General features: G+C 59.9%; 1 protein-coding gene across 3 annotated transcripts; it reads right to left on the bottom strand.

Annotated features, from left to right (window-relative positions):
• Window positions 1-57: 57 nt before the first annotated feature.
• Window positions 58-11966, bottom strand: LOC118725502 (trichoplein keratin filament binding). Of its 3 annotated transcripts, none has more exons than XM_036449397.2 (13): window positions 11834-11966; window positions 10822-11015; window positions 9489-9699; window positions 8973-9029; window positions 7291-7359; window positions 6820-6993; window positions 5954-6066; window positions 5671-5737; window positions 4379-4551; window positions 3491-3572; window positions 2356-2541; window positions 1741-1884; window positions 58-978 (listed from the first exon to the last, which is right to left on the bottom strand). In XM_036449397.2, the coding sequence occupies exons 2-13, from the start codon at window positions 11013-11015 to the stop codon at window positions 946-948; spliced, it is 1503 nt and encodes a 500-aa protein (XP_036305290.1). In that variant the 5' UTR covers window positions 11834-11966; the 3' UTR covers window positions 58-945. The 3 variants fall into 3 exon arrangements, with proteins under 3 accessions (XP_036305290.1, XP_036305289.1, XP_036305291.1); XM_036449396.2 differs by lacking the exon at window positions 11834-11966 and adding an exon at window positions 11102-11225; XM_036449398.2 differs by lacking the exons at window positions 58-978; window positions 3491-3572; window positions 11834-11966 and adding an exon at window positions 11102-11226 and having other exon boundaries at window positions 1747-1884.
• Window positions 11967-25709: the final 13743 nt, after the last annotated feature.

Below are 25709 nucleotides of genomic sequence, written 5' to 3'. Positions count from 1 at the left end.
AAAGGTGAGGCAGCCCTCTGACTCAGGGTTTTAAATAAACTCTGGTTTAACAACGCGGAACAGTAATCAGCTATAATTTACTGACATGGATTCTTGAACACAATATAATGAAAACAAACTTGATAGAAGGATACAAAAAATGCAAGTCATAAAACGTGCTGCAAGGAACTTCTTGTAGCTAAGTGCAGGTTAGTCTAGAACTGTCCCACTGAGGTACCGTGGGAAGAGGAGTCTATGGTGAGTCTGACCTCATTTCCTCAGGTCAGTGCCCCCTCCTTCCTCTGGCGCTTAAATCTCCGGAGACTGTGCGGAGCCGAGACCTTCCTACGGCACTAAAGGTCCAAAGTGTCATTTCAAGAGCTCAGCCATCCGCGCGCGCGCCCTTTGAGGCTCAGTGACTGATCCCACCCCTCCCCACACAGTGTCATTGGAAATCCCACCAAAATGCCCCCGAAAGACGCACTTCTTGCCCCGTTCCAGAAAGCACCCCTGGACCACGTCAGACCGTCTCAGGGTTCACAGTTCTCAGAAAACAAGATGCGATCCTTCTGGGGCCACACGCTTGTCTTCAATAGGATACATTTAAATTGCAATTTAAAAAATTAGGCACCTTCCCTCCTCTCTCTGGCTGGAGGCGTCCCTGGAGCTGACCACGAGGGCGAGACGGCAGGAGACGCTGGGTCCCGCTGTGGACACAGCTCGTAACCCCTCGTGGACTCGGAGCCTACGTCACTCGGAGCGGACGGGCCGTGGCCGTGGCCTTTCCTCCCAGGACAGGCAGGGGAGGCCTCCGCCGGCGTCCGTCTGTCCAGCCCTCCGTCCTCTTAACCTGACCGCACCGCGCGGAGCTCCGCCAGCGGCCCAGCACCAGCCAGGCCGGTCACGCCGTCGGCTGGCAGCACGTCACGGCCTCACGCCTCAGCTCAGCTCCCCGAGCCCAGGGCGTCAGTTCCAAGCAATCCTGCGATGTCCGTAAGGCTGGAGACAGGAAGGAAACCCAGATCAGAGGGGCGTTCTCTGAAGCAATGGGAACGATCCACGTTCAGTAAAAGCTGAAAGCACAGGACACACAGCCAAAGCAGCTACGGCCCTCCCCGCAGGGCAGCCCTGATGGCGTGTTTTAAAGTGCCGGCTCTAAGTAACATGTCAGGGCGCTGGGGCACCCTGACCGAGGCACTCACTGACCACGGCCCCTGCACCTCCAGAGCCAGCCTGTGAGGACAGTAATGGGGGGCAGTGGGGGCAGTGCCTGCTGAAGGTCTCACCGGCTTCCCAGCGTTTGGCACCAAGGAGCTCAGCACCTGGGGCCCAGAGGAAGGGGGAGGGCAGCGGCCAGCCTGCCGGGCTCAGCGAGGGCCCTCAGAGCAGGTCACTGGCGCCCTGCAGTGGCAGGGAAGACGGGCGGGTTCTGATGTCTGCTTGGTGAGGGCCTAAACCACTGCCTTCTCCTCTCTCGAGCTGTGGCCAGCACTAAGATGGCTAAGTGTCCACAGGACAGCTTAGCATCAGGACCTCCCTCCTTGGGCTGCAGCGAGAGGAGCCAAAGCAAAATCACCCAAGGGCTGTGTGAGGCCCGCCAGAGACCGAAACAGGCCTGTCAGTGACCACTGCAGAGGAAGGAGAAGCGCAGAGGAGAGAGGGCAGGCCCTGCGGCCGGAGCAGAGCCGCACAGCCTGCGCGCAGCCTGGGAGCAGGCCCGGCCGCGGGGCTGGCAGCGGTGCCGTCGCCTGCGGCTCCTACCTTGGGCCGGTACCCCTGCTCGGCCATCGTCCTCGCCTCCTGCTGCAGCCGGGCGCTGGTGAGCTGCTCTGCCCGCCTCGCCGCCTCCTCTTCCTCTGCCTCCCGCTGGCCCGCCTCCTGGGCCTGCAGCTGGCGCTCCGCCACCTGGACACACAGGTAAGTCACCGAGGCCGGCGCCGGAGAGCCCTGCCCCGGTCAGACGGAAGCTGTGGGCCCAGCCCCGGGAGAGCCAGGGCAGAGTAAGGGACGGGAAGTGCCAGCGTGGGCAGGGCGTGCAGAGGCCACGTGCGTGGTGGTGTGTCCCCTGTAAGCAGCTCTGGGGCGGCACGCTGGGCCATGATTTTGTTACCCACTAGTCACCGAGTGAACGGAGGGCTGTGGCCCAGGGCCGAGTGTCTGCGGATGCAGACAGGAGTGAGACGTGGGCCGTCTGCTCCACAGGGAGGAGCCTGCAGCGGAGCGCGCCCTGCACCAGCAGGAGATGGATGACTAGGGCTTCTGAGGGGAGCGGTGCCGGGCGGGGAAACAAGCCAAGGCCCCCAGTCCTGTGGCCCACGCAGGCCCTGTGGCCGCAGCTCCCACCCTCGCTGAGGGGCTCCTGCGTGAGGGCCCCACCTGGGCTTCCAGCTCCTGCTTCCTGGCCGATTTCAGTTCTTCACTCTCCTCTTTCTCTCGCCGAGCTGACTCTCTGGCCTCCTCCAGGTTCTGAATAAGCTGCTCCCTGTGTCTGAGGGATTCCTCCTGCGCCCGTCGGTTCTGTTCAATCTTTTCCTGTATCTGCTGCTGTCTCCCTGCCAGGACCTGGCCCGCGGGAAGGGAGGGAGGTTGGGGAGCCTCTGAGCAGACACCTGTTCTGCAGGCTGTGGGCAGCTGGTGCCCGTGCCAAGACCCAGCTGAGCCTGACTCGCCAAAGGCAAGCCCAGACGAGAGCCGGTCCAGGTTCCACTTTAAAGTAACAACACAGGGACATGAAGCCTTTCCCCAAAGGATTCCTTTTAGCTGGTGTGTGTCTAAGACACAGTATTTAAATACTGGCAAGTGAAACCCTTTCTTTAGTCCACTTCTGATTCCGCACCCAAGAAAAACAATGCTAGGTACGGACAAGCTCCACAGACTGATGTTCACTGCTGTGCTTCCTACAGTGGCTCAAAATTGGGAAAAGAATGGAAACCCACTACCGGAGAATGGAAAGGCAAACTGTGGTATAGCCATGTGAGGATATACTACGCAGCCATCAAAATGATGTTTACAGCCCCAGCCGGTTGGCTCAGTGGCTAGAGCGTCAGCCTGCAGGCCGAAGGGCCCGGGTTCAATTCCGGTTGAGAGCACATGCCTGAGTTGTGGGCTTGATCCCCAATTGGGGGTGTGCAGAAGGCAGCCAATCAATGATTCTCTCTCATCAATGTTTCTCTCTCTCTCCCTCCCTCTTACTTCCTCTCTGAAACCAATAAAAATATATATTTTTAAACCCACATTAAAACAATTGTATATACAAAGATGAACAGCAGGCAAGGACGCGCGAAGCCAGGTCGCACAGCGTGAGCAGAGGCTGCAGGGAAGCGTGCCGTGTGCGTGTGGGAGGAGCAGGAGCAGTGGCTCTGGAGATGGCAGGTCTGGTGACCATTTTTCTGTGCTGATGTTTTTTCTAACAAGCGTGTGTTACCTTCTTCAATGGCCAGAGAGGACTGTCCCGGAGTATCTGGCAGGCTCGGCCCCTAATCCCCCGCCAGCCACACCCTCAGCGGATTACCTCGGCCATCAGCCTGTCCCGGGCGCTCCTCTCTCGGGCCCACTGGGCCTCTCTCTTCTCCCACATCTCCTTGGCTTCCTCCCTGGGGAAACACAAGACATGGCAGCAGCTCCTTACCCACCGAGGCGGCGGACGGACGGGCGGACGGACGGACGGACAAACAGGGCTCCGAAGCCTCGGGCAGCACAAATCAGCCTCTCCTCACACACGTTTAACAGTAAGGGCCGTGCACAGGCAGTGTCCCTGCAGCAAGACCTCGCAGTAGCCTTCTCAATACGCCATCTCGTTCTAAAGGCTCCTGGCCACGTCCTCGCTGATGCCCATGGAACTGCTGAGCCTGAGCTGGGCCGGGGCCTGGTGCCAATGAGGGGCTTCCTCCAGTCTCCGGCCTCGAGGACCTGCCGCTGGGCGGGGGCCTGGCACCCACATGCTCAAGAGCTGCTGCCGGTTGTTCGTTTCAATCCACTAGGCTCGTTTTTGGCGTGCAACATCTCCTCAGGAGAACAATTTCCTTCCAAATGCGAGTTTCAGATGAGCAGATCCTTACTTTAAATGCTAATGATTTTCCTCCTAACTCAGTGGTCAGCAAACTCATTTGTCAACAGAGCCAAATATCAACACTACAACAATTGAAATTTCTTTGGAGAACCAAATTTCTTAAACTTAAAACTTCTCCTAACGCCACTTCTTCAAAATCGACTCGCCCAGGCCGTGGTGTTTTGTGGAAGAGCCACACTCAAGGGGCCAAAGAGCTGCATGTGGCTCTTGAGCTTCGGTTTGCTGACCACTGTCCTGACCTGAAGGAAACACCCTCACAAGCGAGGGCCTTACCCAGGACAGACCCCCGTGGACCAGGCCGAGCGGGTCCGCCCCCAGCCGCCGCCTCACCTCAGCAGCGTCTGCAGCTCCGCCTCCTGCTCCCGCTCCCGCTGCAGCTGCTGCTCCAGGACCCGCTGCATCCACGCCGCGTCCGCCAGGGCCTGCTCCCGCCGCGCCGAGTGCTCCCGCTGGGTCTCCTCCTCCTCCTCCAGGAGCGCCTGCAGGATGCGCTTGTCCGCCTCCTGGAGGGGAGGAGGGAGGAGGCCTGTGGGCGCGGGTGGAGCCCCTCTCCTGTCTGGCCCGGCACTGGAAGCAGATGCTGCCACACTGTCCACAGCGGGTGGGAGAGGCTGGGAGGGCTGAAGCCGACGCCAGAGGCCCAGGAGCTGTTCTCGGCCTCCAGGGAGAGCCTCTGCCACCACCGGCAGGCCCCCCTTCGGGCACACACTCAGCCTGAGGACACACACTGGCAGCTGTCCCGGTCCTAACAACAGACCACAGACGCACCCGTGCGGAGGCTCACGCAGCCTCACGAGGAGGGAAAACCGGAAACGCCGGCCCCCGGAGGAGGGAGCTGTTATGTCACCCACACGTGGAAGGGTGTGGAGGAGGAGGACTGGAGGCCCGGAGACGGGAAAGCCCTCAGCGGGAAGCCGGAGGGTGCTGCCAGGGACACGGCAGGCGGGTGGGAGCCAGCGCCCGTCCCTCATAGGGAGGCGGCCCATCAGAATCCTCGACAGGGACCCGGGCAACAGGGACCCGGGCGACAGGGACCCGGGGAGACAGGGACCCGGGCGACAGGGACCGGGGGACAGGGACCCGGGGAGACAGGGACCCGGGAGACAGGGACCGGGCGACAGGGACCCGGGAGACAGGGACCCGGGGAGACAGGGACCCGGGGAGACAGGGACCCGGGGAGACAGGGACCCGGGCGACAGGGACCCGGGCGGCTGGGAACCGGGGAGACAGGGACCCGGGGAGACAGGGACCCGGGCGACAGGGACCCGGGGAGACAGGGACCCGGGCGACAGGGACCCGGGGAGACAGGGACCCGGGCGGCTGGGACCCGGGCGGCAGGGACCCGGGGCGGCTGGGACCCGGGCGACAGGGACACAGAACACGCTCCGCCCAAGCACACTGATCAGAGAGCGGGAGCGCTGCCGTCAGGTGGTCAGTGAACAGCGAGGAGCGCAGCTTTTAACCCACCGCCTCCGTGTGCCCGAGTGTAGATACAGCTCCGAGGGCACACGCCAGGCAGCGCCCTGTGGGGCAGGCCGGGCTCTCACTACCTTTACTTCTTACTGAGTCACGGAAACGGCTCTCAGAGGCGAGAGAAACGCCGGCTGTCTCTCCAGACTCACCAGTTCCTCTTGGATCTGCTGTGCTCGTCTGTTGAGCTGCACGTTATATTGATGTCTCAAAAAACGTCTAAAAGAGAACAAAATACAGGTTGCCTTCAGTGTCTTAACAAGAATTAAACGAAGTTAGACAGGTACTAGCCAAAGGGTGCATCCTTCCCGTTTCCAAGCGAGAAAGAAAAAGAGATAGAGATAGAGATAGAGATAGAGAGATATAGAGAGAGAGAGAGAGAGAGAGAGAGAGAGAGGGAGGGAGGGAGGCGGCGGGCGCACCCTCCCCACGCACCCCAGCTCCGCCTTCTGCCGCAGGGCCGCTGTCCGCTCCCGCTCCTCCGCCAGCCGCTCCAGCTCCCACCGCTGCCTCAGCAGGTTCTCCCGCTCCGTCTTCAGTTTGGCGGCCTGTGGTCACATGACAGCACTCCGGGAAGGTCAGGGGACGCAGCTTCCTCCTCTGCGTCCCCAGCAGACTCTGCACTGAGGGCCGGCCGGCCGCCTGGCGATCTAGCCCTCCCACCCGAGCCCTGCTGCAGCTCAGCTCACTCAGCACCCCTCAGAGCAGCCACTCTTATGGGAGCCGTTGGCAGCCCCTGCTCTGAGCTCCACGGGACCCTCTCCCTCTACTGCCCACGCCTCAGGCAGCTCACCACCTGCCACCTCCCCGGACCCGCCAGGAGCCCAGGTCTGGGGCCGCTCACAGCTGTGTCTCCAGCACCAGCCCAGTGTTCGGCACCAGAGTGATTCGTGGGCGCTAAGATCCGGTTCTCCCCCCTTTCAGGCCTGGGGAAGGGGTCTCCCCTCCTCTGGTGAGACGGTCCCACCCCCTCAGGGAAGTGCACACCTTTCTCAAACAGCCTCTCGGACCACAGACCCTCAATTTGTGCCTGGAGAGCCAAAGCCTGCCAGCCAGGGAGCGTGGGCCAGGGCGTCCCACTGAGCCAGGCTCACTGGGTGCCGGGAGCGCCGAGCTCTAAGGCTCAGACAGCGGGCCGAAGCACAGCGGAGAACAGCCATCGCCACACGGCGAACCTTCGAGGATGCGCACACAATCCGACGTAGGAGTGAGAACGCAGATAGCTGTAAACACTCTGCATGTCTGAGAATCCCCCAGGTGACCTCTGTCCAGCAGCCGAGGGCGGCCATGGGTGCCCTCACCTCCTGCTCCTGCACCTTCAGCTCCTCCATCTGCTGCAGCAGCGCCTCCGCCTGCAGCTTGTCCTCCAGCTGCCTCCGCTCCTCCTCTGCTTTCATCCGTCCCAGGGCCTCCCTGCGGGCCGTCTCATATTCATTCTCATACCGCTTGTTCTCTTCCTCCTCCACGGCTTCTTGCTGCATGGGGCCAAACGAATCGGGATCAGTCCCCGGCAGCGTGCAGCCGGCAGCGGGCCGGGGTCCCCCTCCCCACGCGCCCCCACCGGAGAGGCGCCCCTCAGCTGAGTGGCCCTGCGCGCGTGCTCCCGGGCCGCGGACCGACTCCTGTTTCCGAGGGGCGAGGCTGGGGAAGCATGTGGTGCAGTGCTGGGCACCGCAGCGGGGATGGGGGTGGTGAGGCCTCCACAAAACACTCTAAGACACAGAGACCGTCTCCACTGTCGCCCGGGGGACGTTCCGGAGTCCAGACCCCACCTGCTTTCTCTCTTCTTTCTGTGTCTCCCAGGAGGCGATCACGTGCTGCTTGTGAAGGTCCGACTCGACCTGAGGAGAAGAGCAGATGGTCAGCTTCCTCTCGGGTCACCAGCAGACGTTCCCGGAGCCGGGGCCAGCCCGAAACGTGCCCGTGCCTGCCTTTGGTGGGGACGTGGGCGGCCCCGGGGTCTGGTGAGGGAGCACAGGACGCCCCCAACGCAGCCAATTGGAGACCAGCCCGCCGGGTGTGGCTCGGTGTCGATGGAGCACAGGCCCAGGTTGCAGGCTTGACCCCCGAGGGGGGCATGCAGGAGGCAGCTGACCAATGATTCTCTCTCATCATTGATGTTTCTATCTATACGCCCTCTCCCTTTCTCTCTGAAATCAATAAAAAAATATATATAAAGAAAAAAAGAGAAAGAAAGAAAACCAAAGGGCCAGGGTTCTGAACTAATTTCAAGATTGGAACAAAATAACAGAACTTCTCTCCCAGGTCTCTGGAGCCAGCAGGCCAGGCCAGCACCTGCTGGAATGGAAACACCCTCTCGAGGCCACTTGTTTGGTCTGAAGCCCCAGACCAGGCAGCGGGAGCAGGTGAGGGCCTCTGAGAGCCGCCGCTGTGGATGCAGGCGGCACATGCACTGTCTGCGTGGTTAGGCAGAGATTCGGTTTACAGAGTCGTTTGGATCAGAAAATGAATTACAGCCCTCTGTCCAAAAGCGTTATTTGGGAAACTGTTTTTAAAAATTTAAATGTTCTTTCTCAGCTTACAAATATGGACATTTACACCTAAATGTCCTGAATAAGCTTTTCTGAGCAAATGGCTTTGGCAGGCCAGGAAGGCGACAGCGGCGGAGCAGTGACTCCCCTGGGGCGCTAACAGCACATTCCAAAGCCTGAGGCTCCCCTCCGGTGACTGGCAGCTTCCCCGTGTGCTGTGACCAGACATGACACCACACGCACAGCTGCCAGCGAGAGCGGAAGCCATCTCTGCTGGACGGCTGCCCCCTCCGCCTCCAGAGCCCAGATCTGTCCTCTGTCCCCCTGGTCTAGGCCTTCACAGCACTCACCTAGGCCCCAACTGCATCACCTCCTCCCACCCCAGACACTGCTGCCTGAGCTACTGCTCCCCAAATGCAGCTGATCGCACTGCACCCCGCTTACCACCACCCAGGGCTCCCCATGCTTCCAGGGGAAGCACACAAGGCTGCCCAGGTCTGGCCACCTGCCTCACCAGCCTCAGCTCTTGGGGCTCCCCCGCGCCTGCCCCAGCCCAGCACTGGCCTCGCCCTGCTCTCGGCACTCAGGCCTCATTCACACAGTGGCCTCAATCCAGAACCCTCTCTTCCTCTCTGCACCAGCAAGTTAACACCGTGTCCTTCTAGCGCCTCCACCAGCGGCTCCGCTGGGACGCCCGCCTGACCCCCCGAGCGGGCACTGCCGACGCCAGCTCCCACTCCCTGCACTGGAGCGGGCTGCCCAGGGCTCCCCGGGGAGCGGGGGCCACCTCTCGCCTGCACAGGTGACATCACAACAGGTGGGCAACAACGGGTTCAGCCAGCAACTGAACCAGATCTGCTGGCTCCTCCCGGCTGAGTGCTCCCTCCTGCCTCAACCCCACACAGACGCATCTAGAACAAGCCAGACCCGCGGGTCAGCTGCTTAGGCTCCCGTGGTCTCACCTCTCGGAGTTTGGGGTCATTCTTCCTCCAGTGTTCATACAAAAGCCGCTCCGCAATCTGTCAGGGAAACACAGAGGGAAGCCGGTGTGGCTTTCAGACCACACGTTTCCGATAACACGCCCTGGAGGGCGCTGTCACCGCACCGCCTCAGACTGCCTCCGGAGCCGGACACCGAGTGCACCCGTAGGGCACTGATGGGGGTGTCAGACCTGACGTTACGGGAGGGTCCTGGATGCTGCAGGTCCGCTTCACAGCACACACAGCTTACCCCCCAGCCGGCTCACCCTCCCTCAGCTACTCCGGGAGAGAACACAGACAGTCCCAGGCCTCGTGGCCACGGAACTGGAATAAAGACAAAAAACTAAGAGGGGATGATTTAAAGGGCCAGGAGGACAAAGATGACTCACGCAAAACACACGAGTGAAAGCAGCGCGGAGTAAGCCCTTTCCCGGCCATCGCGTCTGTCCCGAGCGCCCAGGGTGACCGCAGGCACTCGCCGAGGCAACGAAAACTCACCAGCTTCCTCTGCTCTTCCCGGGCTGACTTCAGAGTCCTGTGCTGCTCCCGAATTCTCTGCTCCCTCAGGGTCATGCTCAGCCTCAGCTCCTCCAGTTCCCTGGCCAGCAGGTCCTGCTCCTCCAGCAGGAGCTGCTGGAGTCTCTCCCGCCTGGCCACCAGCTGCCTCTGCTGCTCCTCCTTCATCTTCTCGCGCTGGTAGGCGTGCATGCTGGGGGAGGAGGAGCCGTAAGCAGCCGCTGTCACTGCTGCTGGTGAGGAGGCGCTAACAGGGGGGCATGGGAGGGGCCCTCCTGCCAGTTGACAGAGGTCACAGCATACCAGGCCTAACGGCACCCGTGCTTGCAATGAGGAAATGTGATACGCTCACATGTGCACATGGTAACGGTACTGGCCAATATTACTTGAGCAGTTACCACGTACCAGATAAACCATGGTGGTTCATCACATACGTCCTACAGCATTTCAGCCCCACTTCACTGACGGGAAAACTGAGGTTCACTCAAGCAGCAAGACACAGGATTTCTATCTAGGTCTGTCGGACTCCGAAGCCTCTGCTTTTAACTTCCATATTTTTACACATCTATTAATACATACAAAAAAGCCTAAGCAACTGTCTGACCGTTTGGCTGGTAGCTATGATGCACAATGACCTCCAGGGGGCAGACCCTGCAGTGGAGGAGGGAGCCTGATTCTGCGCAGAATCAGCCATGGGTTAGGTTGCTGCTGGACCTGCTCCACCTGCACCGGACCCAGAGGCCAGCCCAAGGGACCCCACCAGTGCATGAATCCGTGCACCGGTCTCTAGTATTTTACAAAAATAGGTGCATGTGTGCATATATTTATACACAAACACTAATGGGAAAAAGTATGGGAGGATATGTAATCAGGCTGGGGACATGGGGTTAAAGGAGACTTCCAGATTCTACATAGATTTCTTTCCCTTTTTAAATTTTTTGTATACATTTCTTATTGATTTCAGAAAGGGAGAGGGAGAGAAAGAAAAACATCAATGATGAGACAGAATCATCAATGAGCTGCCTCCTGCACACCCTCTCCTGGGCATCGAGCCTGTGACCTCCTGGTTCAAAGGTCGATGCTCAACCACTGAGCCACACCAGCCAGGCTCTACATACACCTGTCATTTATTTTCAGTGCAGATATATTGCCTCACTGATTATCTTTTTTCCAATTGGGAAAAATCGCCAGGCAGGCAATCTGTGCTGTCCAGCAGCTCCATGGAGAAAACATGCGACCCGGCCATATTCTCCCAGGTTAAGGCGCCATCCCTGGCCGGCAAGTGGCCGCCTCCCTCGGATCCCATCGCAGTTACCTCCGCTGGTAGGAGGCCTGGGAGCTCCACTCGGCCAGCTTGGCGCTGCAGACGGAGGAGATCCTGAAGTAGCGGCTGTTCTCATCCCACTGCTGCCGCAGCCGGGCCTCCTGCTCTCGGTGCTGCTGCCGGGCTACCTGCTGGTCCAGGAACCTCCAGCTGCACCAGGAGGAGGGCAGCGTGGGCAGTGCCATCTGGGAACAGCAGGGCAGCGGAGTGAGCTTACTGCCAGCCCAGGAGCCCTCTCAGCTTGGCCTCATCCTCAGTGAGGGGTCCTCACCCTTTGGCTGCACACAGGAATCATGAGATGGAGCCCAGGCCCCCTCCAAACCAATTAAACCCAAGTCTCCGTGTGGGCCCGGCCTCAGCAGTGTTAACCATCTGTCCTCGTGGTTTAAATAAGCTGCACTGACCCAGCGCGGTGCAGACATCCCCGGGCACCGCGCACAGGGCGCCAGTCCTGGCAGTGCCGGGCCAGGCACACCGGCACTCTGCATAAAGGAGCTGTAACTTCCGGAACAGCCTCCGTGCCCAGCCCTGGGTACATAGCCTCTTTCATTACTGTCCCCCATCATGTAGCAGGGGAGGAACCTTAAGTTCAGAGAGATCACCAAGCAAGAGAGGACATGGAAGGACTAAATCCTGTGGGTCTGAGACCAGCAGCCCCAGCTTCCTCCGTCCTGGGGTGCCAGGTGCGGGCGCGGCGGGGGCGGGAGCAGGGAGGCCGGGTGCGGGCGCGGCGGGAGCGGGAGCGAGGGTGTCGGGTGCGGGCGCGGGAGCAGGGAGGCCAGGTGCGGGTGCGAGTGCGGCGGGAGCGGGGGTGCCGGGTGAGGGCGCGGCGGGCGCGGGAGCGGGGGTGCCGGGTGCGGGCGCGGGAGCAGGGCGGCCGGGTGCGGGCGCCCCGCGCTCGCGGTCGGATGCCCGCGGGGTTCCCGCCGGCGCGGGGCCGCGCGCTCGGCCCCGGCAGTCCTGCCCCTACGCCGCCCCCGGCCGAGCCCACGCCCCGACTTACGTTTCTCCGCGCCCGCAGTTCCCCAAGGGTCCCGGGTCCGAGCTCCCGCAGGCCCCGACTAACTGGCTGCCAGCGTCCCGGCCGCGCCTCCCCGCCGGCCGTTTCCCCGCTTGTTGCTCGGGCGACGCGCCGGCGACGGGGGCCCGCGAGGGCCAAGCAGCTTCCAGCGCGATCCGGCCGCCAGGGCCGTGTTTTCTCTGGCGCCGCCTGGTGGTGGGCGGGCGGTTCATCGCAAACGGCGCTGGTCCTGGGAACCAGGAAGGAAGAAGGGAGGATGGTGGTTACCCGGAGACGAAGGGGAGGGTGGGGACATCTGAGGTAAAGGAGGGAAGAGAAGGTAAGTTAGTGCTTCTCAGGCCTGATTGCACCTCCCTGATCAGTGGTTCTCCCTGATCAGGGAGATTTTAAAAATGCAGATGCCCCAGCCCTGGCTGGTTTGCTCAGGAGATAGAGCGTCAGCCCACGGACTGAAGGGTCCCGAGTTGGATTCTGTACCTCAGCTGCAGGTTCCATCCTTCCCCTGGTCCGGGCATGTGCAGGTGGCAACCAATCCATGTGTCTCTCTCACATTGATGTTTCTATCTCTCCCTCTCTCTTCCACTCTCTCTTTTTCTTTTTCTTTTTTTTAAATATATTTTATTGATTTTTTACAGAGAGGAAGGGCGAGAGATAAAGAGCCAGAAACGTCGATGAGAGAGAAACATCAACCAGCTGCCTCCTGCACACCCCACACCGGGGATGTGCCCGCAACCAATGCACATGCCCTTGACCGGAATCGAACCTGGGACCCTTCAGCCCGCAGACCGACGCTCCACCACTGAGCCAAACCGGCCCGGCAGTAACTTTTTTTTTTTTTAAATAAATCTTTATTGTTCATATTATTACAAATGTTCCTCATTTTTTCCCCCTCCATTGCTCCCCTCCACCAGGTTCCCAACCCTCCTTCTGCCCTTTCCCCACCCTCCATTGTCCTCATCCATAAGTGCACAGTTTATGTTCAGTCTCTTCCCGCACCCCCCACTCCTCTTTTCCCCGAGAATCATCAGTCCACTCCCCTTCTGTACCTCTGATTCTATTATAGTCAACAGTTAATATTGTTCATCAGGTTTTTTAACTCCTTTGGTTTTTATTTTATTTTTTTAATTAATTAATTAATTTTTTATTGGCTTTCAAAGGGGAGTTTAAGGTCAAAAGGAGTTTCGGGTGTGCCCAGATCCTATTCATCAAAATCTGGGTAAGCTCCTTATTTTTTTGTACAAGATTTAGCATATCGAGACCTGGGTGAGTCAAGGTCCTATATGTTCCTCATTCCAAGCACGTGGATTAAGAAATCAGCACTGATAAGAGGATTCTGCCAGTGCCCTGGGGCTCAGCTGATCAGAATTAAAAGAATGTCCATGTGCCTTCTCAGGCGGCTCTCTACATCTCACCCATTTTTACTAATTAAAATAAAATTTAAACATCAATAATAGGGCTCTAAAATTAAAAACAATTGCAAACAATGCCAATGCAAAAACTAAATTACATACATATTATTTTCAAAACTTGAATGTCAAGAGCAAAACTCTGGCTATTAAATAATAACAACAATGCCAATGCAAAACAACAAAATGAGAAATCAGAACTATGGACATATTAATATTTTTAGTTACTAAATGAGTCTCTTTTGTTGCTGGTGTAGATTTACTCAGAGTCCTTGGACTTGCTGCACAAGACTTTGCAGAAGACTGGAAGCTAACAGATGCTAGCATGAGCAGGAACATGATTAAAGAAGTAGCTTCCACTTCAATCTCTAATTTCTTCAGATGACTCCATGCTGGCACCTCAGTCCCTTGCGTAGCCTTCAGTTTTCTTCTCCCACTTTGCTGTCGTCTGGGCAACTCTCAGTCCTTTTGGGTGAAGGGACACAGGAGTGTCTCTGAGTCCATTGTGATGATGGACATAACACTCTGGTACCCAAATTGGCTGCATTGCTCCTTCTTTCCTTTCATTTTGAACTTAGGGTTTGACCCCACAACGCTCCCGGCCTGGATGCTCTGGGTCTGGATGCTGCTGCTCAGGGCCTGCTATTCTTCCATCTCTCCAGCTGGTCACATTTTAAGAGCCCCATGGGTCCCTCATTGCTCCCATTATCATGCTAATTGTTGACTATTAACTACCCAGTACTGAAAGGGCAGGGCGGGGCGAGGATGAGCTCCCAACTCTGCCCCACAAGGCGGAGTTATCCCTAGCCCTCACCCAACCAATCAGGGTTAGCCGAGGCAGTGACATCACCACCGACCAGAGTAAAACCCCTGGACTGGGCGAAATTCGCTCTCTCTTCCGCCACACTGCCGGCGTGAGTGGGAGGAGCCCATGCTAGCATGGAGAAGGCTCTTTTGTTTATTGCATCCGACTCGGCTCCTTGGTGGTCCTTGGGGATCACGAAGTCTGGGCGTAACAAGTACCTCCTTCCCGCGGCTCTGGATAGTAGATGTCCTTCATATCAGTTTCAATTCCCAAATTGTTGTGGGAGCAGCAGACCAGCTGCCCACCCACACCGCCATCTTGGCTTCTCTCCTTGTTCATGAGATTTTAAAAAATATATATTTTATTGACTTTTTTACAGAGAGGAAATGAGAGGGATAGAGAGTTAGAAACATCGATGAGAGAGAAACATTGCCCAACTGCCTCCTGCACACCCCACCACCAGGGGTGTGCCCACAACCAAGGTACATGCCCCTGACCAGAATCGAACCCGGGAACCTTCAGTCCACACACCGACGCTCTATCCACTGAGCCAAACTGGTTTCGGCTGTTCAAGAGATTTTTTAATTCCCTTGGTTTTCAGATTCACTTGTTGATAGTTACGTATTTGTTGTTCATAATTTTTATCTTTATTTTCTTCCTCTTCCTAAAGAACCCCCTTCAGCAATTCATATAATTCTGGTTTGGCAGTGATGAACTCCTTTAGCTTTTTTTATTTGTGAAGCTCTTTAACTGGCCTTTGATTTTGAGTTATTTTTACATATGTCTCTGTTACGGTAACTTTCTACTGTCTTAGACGGGTTGTAGGTTCACTCTACTAATATTTTTTATGACTCACATGTGTATACATATTATTTATTCCACTTAAAAGGTAATGAAAAATATCCACAAATTCGCTCTCTTTCATTTCCCCATTCTCTCCATTGTTTCTCCCCTTTAACTTCCCCATCCCCCTACCAATGTATCTCTTTTCCTGGACGCATAGTGGTCTCCTGGCAGGTAGCTCATTGGGTTAGAAGGTTGCAGGGCGGATCCCCAGTCAGGGCACACACAAGAATCAACAACAGATGCATCCATAAAAGGAACAACAAATCGATGTTTCTTTGCTTCTCCCTTTCTCTCTCTCTAAAGTTAAATAAATTAGCCGAGACTGGTTTGGCTCAACGGATAGAGCGTCAGCTTGGGGACTGAAGGGTCCTGGGTTCGATTCCAGTCAAGGGCATGTACCTTGGTTGCGAGCATATCCCCAGTAGGGGGTGTGCAAGAGACAGCTGATCGATGACTATCTCTCATCGATGTTTCTAACTATCTCTCTCCCTTCCTCTCTGTACAAAATCAATAAAATATATTAAAAAAAAATAAAGTTAAATAAATTAAAAAATAAATAAACCTTCTTCCAAACGGTGAGTTGCCTGCCCTCCGTTTTGCAAAGGAGATTGTGAGCGGCCAGGCAGTGCTCTTGAGGTCACACTGAGGACCAGGAGAGCAGGGTCTACCCCCAACTGCGAACCCGGGAATCTCCTCCTCCTGCTGCTCCAGGGCGCAGCCCGCAGGTGCAGCTCTTAAAGAGGCCAACGCCGAAACCGGTGTGGCTCAGTGGATAGAGCGTCGGTCTGTGGACTGAAAGGTCCCAGGTTCCATTCGGGTCAAGGGCATGTGTCTTGGTTGCGGGCATATCCCTGGTGGGGGTGTGCAGGAGGCAGCTGGTCGATGTTTTTCTCTCGTTAATGTTTCTAACTCTCCTGCTTCCTCTCTGTAAAAAAATCAATAAAATTTATTTTAAAAAAACAAACAAATAAATAAAAGAGGCCGCCAGGTGCGAACCCACGGGGTCACAGAGAGGTCATGACAGTCCATGTTCAGTGACAGGGGAGGACTGTGGCTCAGGGGCTGAGAGGGAACCCAGGTGGACGCTGCACACACCGCCGGGGCCAGCTGTGAGGGGGGTCTGGGGTCTGGGGTCCTGGCATGGGAGAGAAAAACGGGTGGGGTGACAGGTGGCTGGGTGGGGGTGACACAGGTGGCTCCTCGTTAGCTGACCTGGAGGCCTCGGGCCCCCAATCAGCAGGTGGATCGCCCAGGCACACCTGTCTGCCGGGTCCAGCATTTCAACACCAGCCTCGGGCTGCTCCCGGGAGGGGCTCGGTCCTCCCGGCAGAGGGAGGGGCCGGAGGGGGGAGGCAGAGGCCCGGCCAGGCTGCCCTCAGAGCCGGTGTGGGTTTATAGCAGTAACGGCGAGTGCTCGTAAGTGCAGGTGTCTCGTGGGGGAACTGAGAGGCCGCTCACCAGAACAGCCGTTCTCCCTGGGACGGCGGACGGCGGTTTTGTTCCAGTTCCTCCGGATGCCCAATCGCACGGAGGCCGTGGGTCCCTGTGTCCCGATGGGGAAGCTCTGCCTCCCCATCGCGCTCTGTGCGTCCCGGGTCCCGGGGGCGGCCGGCCCTGGGTGGGGCGGGGGCACCGGAGAGACCCGAACCCCTGTGCCTACCCCTGGGACAGAGTCCTGACGGACATTCCAGGGCGGGGCCTGGCCTCGGTCTTTGTAAAGCAGCTTTCATTTCAGAATGGCGTTTGGATTCACAGGAAAAGTGCCCAGGGGGCACAGAGCCTCCCTCGGCTTCGGCCGTGTCCGCTGTGACTGGCCTCCTGCTCCTCCTCTCACGGGGGGAAGGTCCCGTGTCAGCGGGCTGCGCTCCTTTGCAGGGGAGTCAGGGGGGGATGAGAGGTCCTGGCCTTTGGGGCTTCTAGAATCTGCCACAGTCCTGGCTCCGGGCCCCTCCCCGTCCGCCAAGCAGCAGCCTGGCTCCCGCTGCCGCGCCTCCCGGCCCCCTTCGGGCCCCGCTGGGCAGCTTCTCCACAGTTCAGGTTCAGCTGGGGGTTTCGGGGTGACCTCCCCATCTCCAGGTTTTGGACCTTAACCACATCTGCCAAGTCCCTTTTGCCATGTTTTTGTTCACGGGTTTGGGACTGGACACGGGCATCATCGGTGTCACTATCCAATCCACCTGCCACCGGAGGGAGGGCATGCCTGCGTCACCGTTAACTGTTCCTTATTGTCATTTATTTTCTCTTTCACATTGTTATTGGAAAACCAAGGAGCTGTGCTGGGGTCCCTTTCAGAAAAGCCGCTTCTCACACGCTGTGAGTGGAGGCGGCAGCGGCAGGGACTCCGCCCCGGACGGAAGGTGGTCACGCACGGAGGGAGGGTCGCTGTTGTCCTTCGGTTCAGCTTTTTCCACCCGGAGGCCACGGCTCCCTCCGAACTCTCCGGCCGCGGGCGGCGCTCACCTCCGCCCCCAGCTCCAGGCCGCTGTCCGGACAGACCCGCCCCTGAGCCGCCCCTGGGCAACCCACACTGCCCCCCGTCAGCCCTCTCCGAAACCCCGGGGCTCATCAGCCCTGTCCTCCCCCCAGCTCCTCTCCGCAGAGGAAGCTGGAAACGGAATTCTGTTCTAGAACCTTCGGCTCAGAGCCTCCGGTGGCTCAGCCTCCTGTACCGGAGGGAATGGCCCTGACTCTGCAGGGATTCAGGTTATTTCCAAGGCAGCCTGGTGAGACGAAGGTGCCCGTACGGGTACGGTCTGCAGATAAGGCATGGAGCCGCTCACATCGATGTTCCTCTCTCTCTCTCTCTCTCTCTCTCTCTCTCTCTCTCTCTCTCTCTCATAAGGAACAGAGCCGCTCACACCGATGTCCCTCTCCCCCCCCCCCCCCCTCTCCATTTCCCATGTCTTCCTGGACACGAACACCCCTGGATGGCAGAGCACCTCCACTTCCTAAGCTCCCAAGTTCAAGGTGACTGGGAGACGGTGTCAAAGCAGCTCCCTTCTCTGCTTAACCCCGAGCCCTCCTCAGCCCCCATTTCCCTCCGCACAAAGCCCACTGGATGAGCGAGCCATCGGCGCCTGGTCGGCAGGCCTACCACACTGGCCAGTGTTTCCACCATACTGTCCCCTCTGCCGGAGGCTCCGTCCCCTGCTAGCTCCCCTCCTTCAGGCCTTGGTGTAAACGCCCCTTCCTCCGAGAAGCCCTCCGTGATCTGACCTCAGGACACACTGGTTTTTCTCCACAGGATTCATTGCTGAGCTAAAGCCATGGCTTTTCCCCTTTGTGATTAAGGTGTTACCTATGTGCCTTATCCCCCCTAAAGCACTGGCTTTTAAAAATGAGCATCCGCACCAGTCTTCGCGAGGCCGGTGTGGCTCGGTAAAGCCTGGGTTTGGGTGCTCCGATTCTGTATATGATTCATCCCTGTTACCAAGGCCAGGCCTGCCTGCCGGTGGCTCAGTGGCCAGAGCGCGTCCCCATCGCCAAGGCTGCAGTTCGGTCTCCAGTCAGGAACCAGCCAGTGGAACAGCACCCCTCTCTCAGGAAGTGGAGTAAAAGGGAAGGAATGACGCGGAGTCTGCGAGCCCCACGGCCTCGCCAAGTCTCAGGAAGTGACCGTGGACCCGAACGGAATAAAGAAAGCCATCTTTCCACTCTTAGTGTTTTTAAAAACATTTTTATTGGTTTCAGAGGGGAAGGGAGAGGGAGAGAGGGATAGAAGCATCAGTGATGAGAGAGAATCATTGATCGGCTGCCTCCTGCACGCCCCACACTGGGACTGCGCCCACAGCCTGGGCCTGGGCCCTGACCTCCTGGTTCATAGGCCGACGCTCACCCCCTGAGCCAGGGCAGCCGGGCCCTGTGGGCTTTGTGTCCCGGATGTGCTCAGGGGAGCTGGCTGTGGCCCAGGCAGGCGGCTGGGTCTCAGAGCGCCCCTGGCCGCCCTGGGCACACGGTGGAGGGAGTGTCTCCCTCGTCTCACTCTGCCCTGCTTCCGTGCCCAACACTGCTTCACCCGGAGACTGAGAAAGCCCCAAGTCCGAGGCAGTGGGCCGCTCCAGCTTCCGGGGCCTGCAGCAGCCTTGGGGGGAGAAGCCGGTGGCCTGGAGAGAAACCAGCGGCCTGGAGAGAAGCCGGCGGCCTGGGGAGAAGCTGGCGGCCTGGGGAGAAGCCCGGCCGCCTGGGGAGAAGCCAGCGGCCTGGGGAGAAGCTGGCGGCCTGGGGAGAAGCCGGCGGCCTGGGGAGGAGAAGCCAGCGGCCTGGGGAGAAGCTGGCGGCCTGGGGAGAAGCCGGCGGCCTGGGGAGGAGAAGCCAGCGGCCTGGGGAGGAGCCGGCGGCCTGGGGAGAAGCCCGGCCGCCTGGGGAGGAGCCGGCGGCCTGGGGAGGAGCCGGCGGCCTGGGGAGGAGCCGGCGGCCTGGGGAGGAGCCGGCGGCCTGGGGAGGACCGGTGGCCTGGGGAGGACCAGCGGCTGGCAGGCGCTGCCCCCCAGAGGGGTGGGCTCGCAGCGCCCACTGGGGCCTGCCCTCCGCTGACGGCCTGGCCTCGGGGAGAGGGCGGCGTTGGAACCAGTCCCCCCGCTGCCGGCAGAAATGACTCAGGAACCGACTCACAACCACCACACCGACCCCGAGGGCTGCTGCCCGCCCGCCCGCCCGCCACGGCCTGGCTCACAGCCCCGAGCCCGCAGCGGGGCATCACCGTCCTCCCCGCAGAGGAGCCCAGGCCGGGGGCGCCCCCAGGGCAGTCCTCGTCCCGGAGCCTCTCAGGGACCCGGCTCGGAAAAGGGTCTTTGCGGGTGTGGAGGAGCAAGGAGGCTGATGGGAGGCTGTCCTGTCCCAGGGGCCACAATGGGACTCACACTCACACACACACACACACAATCACACACACACATACACAATCACACACACACACAATCACACACACACAATCACACTCACACACACACACAGACACAATCACACACACTCACACACACACATACACAATCATACACTCACAGACACACAGACACATACACAATCACACACACACATACACACTCACACACACTCACACACACACACAATCACACACACACACACATACACAATCACACACACACACAATCACACACACACACAATCACACTCACACACACACACACAGACACAATCACACACACACACACAATCACACACACACAATCACACTCACACACACACACAGACACAATCACACACACTCACACACACACATACACAATCATACACTCACAGACACATACACAATCACACACACACATACACACTCACACACACACACACACACAATCACACACACACATACACAATCACACACACACACACACACACACACACACACACACACACGGAGGCCCGTGCGGACGGTGCAGAGACTGAGTGACCGGCCAGGCGCCGGAGCACCTGCAGCCGCAGCAGAGGAGCCGCGGGGTTTCCCCGGAGCTTCCCGGCGGGCGCGGCCCCGCGGGCACCTGGGTCCGCCCCTGTGAGGCCGACCGGACGGCTGGCCGGCCGCCTCCAGGGCGGGGACACCGTCCGCCGTGTCCACCGTCAGCCGAGGCCCGGGTCCCCGGCCGGAGCGCCCGCGGGCAGCCGGCGGTGGAGGCACACAGTCCGCTCCGGAATGCCCTGCTGTGGCCCGCCGCCCCGAGCCGCCGCCCCGAGCCCCCCGCCCCGTGCCCCCGCCGCCCCGAGCCCCCCGCCCCCTGCCCCCCGCCGCCCCGAGCCCCCCGCCCCCTGCCCCGCCGCCCGAGCCCCCGCCCTGCCCCCGCCGCCCCGAGCCCCCCGCCCCCTGCCCCCGCCGCCCGAGCCCCCCGCCCCCTGCCCCCGCCGCCCCGAGCCCCCCGCCCCGAGCCCCCCGCCCCGTGCCCCCGCCGCCCCGAGCCCCCCGCCCCCTGCCCCCCGCCGCCCCGAGCCCCCCGCCCCCTGCCCCCCGCCGCCCCGAGCCCCCCGCCCCGTGCCCCCCGCCGCCCCGTGCCCCCGCCGCCCGGAGCTGCCGCCCCGAGCCCCCCGCCCCGTGCCCCCGCCGCCCGTGCCTCCCGCCGCCCCGAGCCCCCCGCCCCGTGCCCCCCCCCGCCCCGTGCCCCCCCGCCCGGAGCCCACCGCCGCCCCGTGCCCACCGCCCCGAGCCCCCCACCCGTGCCCCGCCGCCCCGAGCCCCCCGCCCCGTGCCCCGCCGCCCCGAGCCCCCCGCCCCCTGCCCCCCGCCCCGTGCCCCCGCCGCCCGGAGCCCACCGCCCCGTGCCCACCGCCCCGAGCCCCCCACCCCGTGCCCCCCGCCGCCCGGAGCCCACCGCCGCCCCGTGCCCCCGCCGCCCCCGTGCCCCCCGCCGCCCCGTGCCCCCCGCCGCCCCGAGCCCCCGCCGCCCCGTGCCCCCCGCCCCGTGCCCCCCGCCGCCCGGAGCCCCCCGCCGCCGCCCCGTGCCCCCCGCCGCCCGGAGCCCCCCGCCGCCCGTGCCCCCCGCCCCCTGCCCCCCGCCGCCCGGAGCCCCCCCCGCCGCCGTGCCCCCGCCGCCCGGAGCCCCCCGCCGCCCCGAGCCCCCGTCCCGCCCCCCCCGCCCCGTGCCCCCCGCCCCTTGCCCCCCGCCCCCGAGCCCCCCGCCCCGTGCCCCCCCCGCCCGTGCCCCCCCCGCCCCGTGCCACCCCGCCCCTTGCCCCCCCCGCCCTGACCCCACCCACCGTGCCCCCCACCCCGCCGAGCCCCCCTGCCCCGTGCCCCCGCCCCGAGCCCCCGCCCCCGCCCCGAGCCCCCCCGCCCCGAGCCCCCCGCCCGCCCCGTGCCCCCCGCCCCGTGCCCCCCCCGCCCGGAGCCCCCCGCCCCGTGCCCCCCCCGCCGGAGCCCCCTGCCCCGTGCCCACCGCCCCGAGCCCCCGCCGCCCCGAGCCCCCCGCCCCGAGCCCCCGCCGCCCGTGCCCCCGCCGCCCCGTGCCCCCCGCCGCCCCGTGCCCCCCGCCCCGAGCCCCCCGCCGCCCCGTGCCCCCCGCCGCCCCGTGCCCCCCGCCGCCCCGTGCCCCCCGCCGCCCCGTGCCCCCCGCCCCGAGCCCCCCGCCGCCCCGAGCCCCCCGCCCCGTGCCCCCCGCCGCCCCGTGCCCCCCGCCCCGTGCCCCCCGCCCCGTGCCCCCCGCCGCCGGAGCCCACCGCCGCCCCGTGCCCCCGCCGCCCCGTTGCCCCCGCCCCGTGCCCACCGCCCCGTGCCCCCGCCCCGTGCCCCCCGCCTCACCGTGCCCCCCGCCGCCCCGAGCCCCCGCCGCCCCGTGCCCCCCGCCGCCCCGTGCCCCCTGCCCCGTGCCCCCCGCCGCCCCGTGCCCGCGGGGGTCAGTGCCCGTGGGGGGCTGTGGGCCGCCGCCCCGTGCCCGCGGGGGTCAGTGCCCGTGGGGGGCTGTGGGCCGCCGCCCCGTGCCCGCGGGGGGTCAGTGCCGGTGGGGGGCCGTGGGCCGCCGCCCCGTGCTCGCGGGGGTCAGTGCCCGGGTCAGGCGGCCTCTGCCGGTGCAGGCACTGCGGGAGAGGCTGTGGAACCAGGGCCTGTGACTCAGCTCGTGAAGAAGCTGTGAAGGGGATGGAGGCGGGTCAGGGAGATGACGCAATCTGGTGGGCCAACGCCTCCCGTGAGTCAGCTCCACCAGAATTCGCCCGACTGGCCAGGCTGGTCCCCACGGCTTCCGGGCCGAACCCGGTGGGGCGAGCTGCCCGCCCAGCAGCCAAAGGGAGGCGGCCGCTGGGCCGGGCAGGGTCCCCACATTTTACTTCTCCTGTCCTCTTCGGTCCGGAGTAAACACTCAATAGATGTCAGTTGAGCCCTAGCCAGTTTGGCTCAGTGGATAGAGCGTCAGCCTGCAGACTGAAGGATCTCAGGTTCAATTCCAGTCAAGGCCACATGCCTGGGTTACGGGTTCAATCCCCAGGGTGGGGCGTGCAGGAAGCAGCTGATCAATGATTCTCTCTCATCATAAATGTTTCTATCTCTCTCCCCCTCTCCCTTCCTCTCTGAAATCAATAAAAATATATTAAAAAAGATACTAGTTGGATGTGTGAATGTCTGCCTCACTGCAGTAGATAAAGGTAGGACCTGATGGCCCCTAGCTAAAGCCAGCTTGCCAAAGGTTGTGTCTCCCCTTCCCTTCTCTTCCTTCCCCTTCCCTTTTCTATTTTCCCTCCTCTTCCCTCTCTTCCCTCCCTTCCCTTGCCTTCCTTTCTACTCTTGAACAACTGGAAAATTCAGCCCTGGCCCATGTGTCTAGTGGTGAGAGCATCGCCTGCACATTGAAGGGTCAGGTTGGCTGCCTGGTCAAGGGCACATGCTCGGGTTGCAGGTTCCACACGTCAGCAAGCAGCCAGCCAATGTTTCTCACATTGATGTCCCCCCCTTCTATTTCCCTCCCTCCCTTCCACTCTCTCTAAAAATAATGCAAAAAATATCCTGGACGAGGATTAACAACAAAAAAAAGCATTATGGGGGTCCCAGAAGAAGAGAGAGAGCAAGATATCGAAAACATACTGAAAGAAATAGTGACAGAAAACTTCCCCCACTTGGTGAAGGAATTAGACTTACAAGTCCAGGAAGCTCACAGAACTCCAAACAAAAGGAATCCAAAGAGGGCCACACCAAGACATATCATAATTAAAATCCCAAGAGCAAAAGACAGAGAGAGAATATTAAAAGCAGCAAGAGCAAAGCAGGTAGTTACCTATAAAGGAGCACCTATATGATTGTCAGCTGATTTCTCAACAGAAACCATGCAGACCAGAAGGGAATGGCAAGAAATATTTAAGGTGATGAATAGCAACAACCTACAGCCAAAGATAATCTACCCAGCAAAGCTATCACTCAGAATCGAAGGCCAGATAAAGAGCTTCACTAATAAAAAAAAAAAAAGCTAAAGGAGTTCATCACCACCAAACCAGAATTATATGAATTGCTGAAGGGGGTTCTTTAGGAAGAGGAAGAAAATAAAGATAAAAATTATGAACAACAAATATGTAACTATCAACGAGTGAATCTAAAAACCAAGGGAATTTAAAAAAAAATCTGATGAACAATATTAACTGGTGAATATGATAGAATCAGAGGTATGGAAGGGGAGTGGACTGATGATTCTCAGGGAAAAGGGGAGTGGGGGTGTGGGAAGAGACTGAACATAAACTGTGCACCTACGGATGAGGACAGTGGGGGGTGGGGAAAGAGCAGAGGGAGGGGTGGGAACCTGGTGGAGGGGAGCAATGGAGGGGGAAAAAATGAGGAACATTTGTAATAATATGAACAATAAAGATTTATTAAAAAAAAAAACCCAAAAAACAAACAAACAAAAACAAAGTTTCAACCCCAAACCCCCTAGAGGGGCCCCAGCAAGGTAAGCACCAGCAGTGGGAGGTGGTGGGGGAGATACATGCTGGCCCACAGAGGGAGTCAGAGCCCAAATGGTATCCCAATGGGGGCGGAGCACCGTGCAGGGGACCTAGGCTGAGTGTCAGGCTCGCGGAGTGAGGACGGCACCTCAGGGGCAGGCAGCCCGGGTGGGGCAGAGCCCGAGTGGGTGTGAGGGCGTCTTGTTGGATGACAAACGGGGGTGGGGGGAGGTTAATCATGAATGAATGAGCAGATTAATCAGTGGGAATGCCAGGCTCCCCATGGCCAGGCCAGCGGAGGGGGTTATTGTTATGGAAAGGGAGAAAGGCTAGCATGAACCCTGTGCTTGGACTGGAGTTGGGTCTGTGGGGTAAACTTGGTTTCCGTGCAGGTAGGTGACTATGGAAACAGATTCCACATGGAGGTGTAAGTGTGCACTGTGTGTGCACACACACTTGTGATTCTGCCCACTGAGAGGGTCTAGGCAGTGACCCCAATGGCAAGAAGCACATAAGATACACATTGTGTCAGCAACTTAGGCCTGAATGGTTCAGGAAGAAAAAGTTCTTTGAATTGTCCTCATAATTTCTCTGTAAATTGTATCAAAAGAAAAGGAAATAAATGCTTTGTGTGGCTTACTTAGTATTGTTTCTTCTTTTTTTTTTTTAAATTTGAATTAATTGTCAACATCTAAAAATCATGCGACTTTACCCTCAAATCTAGGTTTCTTCTGTGTCCCGAGAAATCTGAAATGCTCACAACTCTGAGTCAGGAATGGCCAAGTGAACAGCTACGGTGCCCTGTATTTATTTGTGTTTGTTTTTTCCTGTTTTTATTTATTTCAAAGAGAGGAAGGGAGAAGGAGAGAGAGAAACATCAATGATAACAGAGAATCATTGATTGGCTGCCTCCTGCAAGCCCCCCGATGGTCCGAAACCTGGCGTGTGCCCAGACTGGGAATTGAACTGTGACCTCCTAGTTCATGCGTTGGTGCTCAACCACTGAGCCACACCGGCCAGGCCACGGTGCCCTTCAGATATGCCATGTGATCCCGAGTACTCCGCGATTCCCACCACTCCTCACGGTGTAACCCCAGCTCACAGCATCCATTCATTCTACCAGCTTGACCCCTGGTCCCAGTTCAATCCCTGTCCTAAACCATGGGAAAGCCATAATGGACACATTTCAAAGGCACTTCATTAACCCAGAGCAATGACCTATCTCAGAATATCTAATTATGCTCTGTGACGCGGCAATTCTTCTAGGCCTGAGTTTCTTCATCCCCTGTGTGGTGGGGACGGGTGTTGAGCAATCGGGGTGTTGCCTGGTGCAGGAGGCCTGTATGGGCCGGGATCCTGGGGCTGATGGGGTGTCTGAAAGGCGGGGCGTCCGCCCCGGTCGGGTGGGGGAGGCTGAGATGGTATCGCAGGTGCC

This window comes from Pipistrellus kuhlii, unplaced genomic scaffold (assembly GCF_014108245.1).
Source record: "Pipistrellus kuhlii isolate mPipKuh1 unplaced genomic scaffold, mPipKuh1.p scaffold_m20_p_20, whole genome shotgun sequence".
Classification (NCBI taxonomy): domain Eukaryota; kingdom Metazoa; phylum Chordata; class Mammalia; order Chiroptera; family Vespertilionidae; genus Pipistrellus; species Pipistrellus kuhlii.
The sequence above is the reverse complement of the archived record's forward strand: the minus strand, read 5'-3'. Positions and strand labels throughout refer to the sequence as shown.